We start from the raw sequence: 3,462 nt of genomic DNA on the forward strand, positions 1-3,462 counted from the left end.
AAGTGTTGATTTTTAAGGACAGAGGAAAACCGGACTACCGGAGATAACCCTGTGGGAGTAAGGGAGAGAACCAGCAACAAACTCAACTGGTTATGGAGAGAACCAACAACAAATTCGGTATGAGTTAGGGTTAGGGTTTAAGTTGGGGTTAGGGTGAGGCTTAGAGCTAAAAGTTAAGGTTTGTGTTCGCGTTTACGTTAGTTTTACGGTGAGGTGACCCATAAAAATTCAATTCTCGCCATATTCAGGTACGTTGAACGTCTTTAATTAACGCGTATACCGTATGTATTGCGGTGTGCTCCTTTTTCCTCTCAACATGGTTTTGTTTTGCTAGTTAAGTTGACATCATCTTTAATTTGATGGAATCAGGTTTTACAAATGTTGGTTCAAACTCTTTCTTGTCGGCACCCTCACTAAAAGTGCTATTTTGAAATATACAATGTTGGTTTGCTTTCAGGAATTGTATTTAGACTTTTCTGGTAAAACACAACGTCATGCACAGCCTTCAATCTTAAAAGTTTCCCTCCTGGCTGATGAGTGGGGGTCATCTAAGGGTGGCTTGTCAACAATTAACAGAACGCTTGCCATACATTTGGCAAAACAACCAAACGTAGAAGTAACTATTATTGTACCTCAGTTTGAGTGCGGTGAAGATGACAAGAGAGCTGCCAAGGCTCATAACATTTCCATTATGGAAGTACATCGTCGCCCTGGCTTTAGTGATCCTCTTGATTGGTTGAGCTTCCCACCAAGAGACCTTGACATTCAGGTCGTGATTGGTCATGGTGCAAAGCTGGGTAAACAAGCTCAAATCATCCAAGAGTTTCATTGTTGCAAGTGGGTTCAGGTAGTGCACACCGAACCTGAAGAGCTAGCAATGTATAAGAACTATCCTGGCGCAATTACCAAGGGAGAAGGAAAGAACAGAGCTGAAGTTGAGCTGTGTCAACTTGCAGATCTCGTTGTGGCAGTTGGGCCCAAGTTGACAGAAGCATTCTCGTCCCACTTGCGTTCATCTCATCAAGATGTCTTCCAGCTCATGCCAGGCACCTTTAAAGAGTTTTCAGAGGTTGAGCATGCTACTACGCGAGCAAGTGCGAAGTTCAAGGTGTTAACCTTTGGCCGTGGTGATTTTGAAGACTTCAGTCTCAAAGGATACGACATTGCCGTTCAAGCAATAGTTGAATTGAAGGACAGTTCTTACCGTCTGATCTTTGTTGGTGCACCTGATGGAAAGCAGGATGAAGTCGCGAAAATTTTATGCCAGACGGGCATTCCAAGAAACCAGTTGTTTGTCAGATCATTCTTGAAAGACAAGCAAAGATTAAAAGAGTTGTTTTGTGAAGTTGATGTGGCCATTATGCCTTCAAGAACTGAGGGATTTGGCTTGACAGCACTGGAAGCCATGTCAGCCGGTCTTCCCATTCTGGTAAGTGGAAACTCTGGATTTGGAGAAGCACTGCGTTGTCTTCCAATGGGTATGTCATTTGTGATTGATTCGAATGACCCCAAGGAATGGGCAAAGGCAATTGCAGCTATCCATCAAAAATCTAGGGCACAGCGGCTTGAGGAAATCCAAAGTCTTCGAAGAAGCTATGAAGAGAGATTCAGTTGGGAGAGACAGTGCAAATCCCTTGTTGACACGATGTGGAAGATGGTTTATAGTAAGAAATCAAGTATGTACTCAAAGTAAAGTAACGATAATTTAAATGAGCAATGATAGGATGAGGCTGAGTATGATCTAAAGAATTTTGTAGATCGTGGAGGGTATTGGCCGAGGCGGATAACATCCTACGAGATCGGCATAATTTTCAGATCATTCGAAAGCCGAATCCAATAATTGTTTTATAATTCATTTGAAATAATTCATACTTTAAAAACAAGCTTACCTCGGTCGATGTTAAGTTTCTTTCTTCAACTTCGTCCCCAGGGCTTCTCAGTTGCCGTCCCTTTTTCTGGCGATATCCTATACTATTGACGTCATTTTACTGGATATCGCAAACGTTTTCCAAATTTTGATCAGCGCTAGCTGGTTTTGAAGAAATAGCCTTGGGATTTGAGTCATTCTCATTTTGTTTTGTTGAAACCATTGTAATTTAAAATGGTTAGTTGGTTTTTCTTTGGACGTGTGTACTATCTCCCATGGAGCGTTTTCACTCACATGGCGAGCGTCTACGCCAATTTATTGGAAAAAAGAAAGCGTTTATATAAAAAAAGAGTTAGCTCCCACAGGATTGGTTTGGAACACCAACTTGGCCGCCGTTTCTCTTTTTTGGAACAAAAATATGGCCGCCGTGACGTCATGTGAAAACACTATATTAAACTGACGTAAAATAACCTCGCCACCAGGGTAGCTTTTTTCCTGCTCACTTCTCTTTTGCGTCATCCACACTATCTAAACGCTTGACTAAGAGGCTAACGGACATATAGAGTTGGACCTCATCGTTCTTTATTTATTTTGTTTGAAACTTTATAAGGCGTACACTTATTTTAGAGTACGACTACTAACGGTGTCTGTGGCCCAGGGGAGTTCTCCCTATTATGGCCTATCAGGGGAGGCTCCGCACAAAAGGCTTCAGGTTTTTGAAAGGGTAGGGACTTTATTGGTTGAAGTATATAAAAGGGTAGGGAAATCTGTCATCTGGGTCTGTAAAAGGACTAAAAAGGGCTAACAAACGCATTTTATGGATGTAAACGAGACAAGAAAACTTCCTGGTTTAGTGATATATTCATAAAAAAGATGGTGCATTTACAGCAGTTTTAACTTTGCATCCCTTTTAAAAGGGATGCAAATTTCTAAACTACAGTAGGTATGTCAAAGGGGCACCATTTGTCAATATACGAGGTATACGAAAGGTCAACCTTTTCTGTCAAAAATGGTATATAAAAGGGTAAGGGGTTGGACCTCGGGGCGGGGCCTCCCCGGATAAAATTGTTGACTACCCCCCCCCCCCCGGAGTCTTTGGTGGAGGGAGCTGACTGCGTAGTTTCCTGAATAAGAACCGTCTAGAAATGCACTTTGTCGTCTTTCTAGTAAAATTGTTGAGTACCCCCTCCGGGGGTCTGTGGTGAAGAGAGCTGACTGCGTAGTTTCTTGAATAAGAACCGTCTAGAAATGCACTTTGTCGTTTTTCTAGTAACTACAGCATTTTTTCTATTACAGCCGGATGTGACAGATCTCTTCCACTTTGTTGATGGATATTCATCTTGTAACGCTTACCTGATCACGTGGTTCTACGTGGTGCTGCAAACTGCTTTGAAACTTGCATCCACGTGATCAGCAGTCTGCCGTATCACTATGATGTAATGATCTGCCCAGAGTATGATGTTAGTGGTAGTAATCGGCTTGTGCTGGGTCACGTGCATGAGCTTCACTATGTTAGTCTTATTCCACATGAAGGATGCTAAGATGTCTAATTACTATGCAATGTGTAATTTCCAAACTCGCGTTACCAAGTTCAT

At 42.1% G+C, this 3,462-nt stretch overlaps 1 protein-coding gene across 1 annotated transcript; it reads left to right on the forward strand.

Moving 5' to 3' along the window:
- The first annotated feature begins 439 nt into the window (after nucleotides 1-439).
- LOC140945424 (D-inositol 3-phosphate glycosyltransferase-like) lies at nucleotides 440-1,693 on the forward strand. The gene has a single exon (XM_073394450.1). It carries the CDS (start codon nucleotides 440-442, stop codon nucleotides 1,691-1,693), a length of 1,254 nt encoding a protein of 417 aa, XP_073250551.1.
- Nucleotides 1,694-3,462: the final 1,769 nt, after the last annotated feature.

The sequence above is a fragment of the Porites lutea genome, chromosome 8 (genome assembly GCF_958299795.1).
Source record: "Porites lutea chromosome 8, jaPorLute2.1, whole genome shotgun sequence".
NCBI lineage: Eukaryota > Metazoa > Cnidaria > Anthozoa > Scleractinia > Poritidae > Porites > Porites lutea.

What these genes read in the sequence shown, in the direction of transcription:
- LOC140945424 (XM_073394450.1), top strand. Translation starts at nt 440, where the DNA reads ATGTTGGTTTGCTTTCAGGAATTGTATTTAGACTTTTCTGGTAAAACA.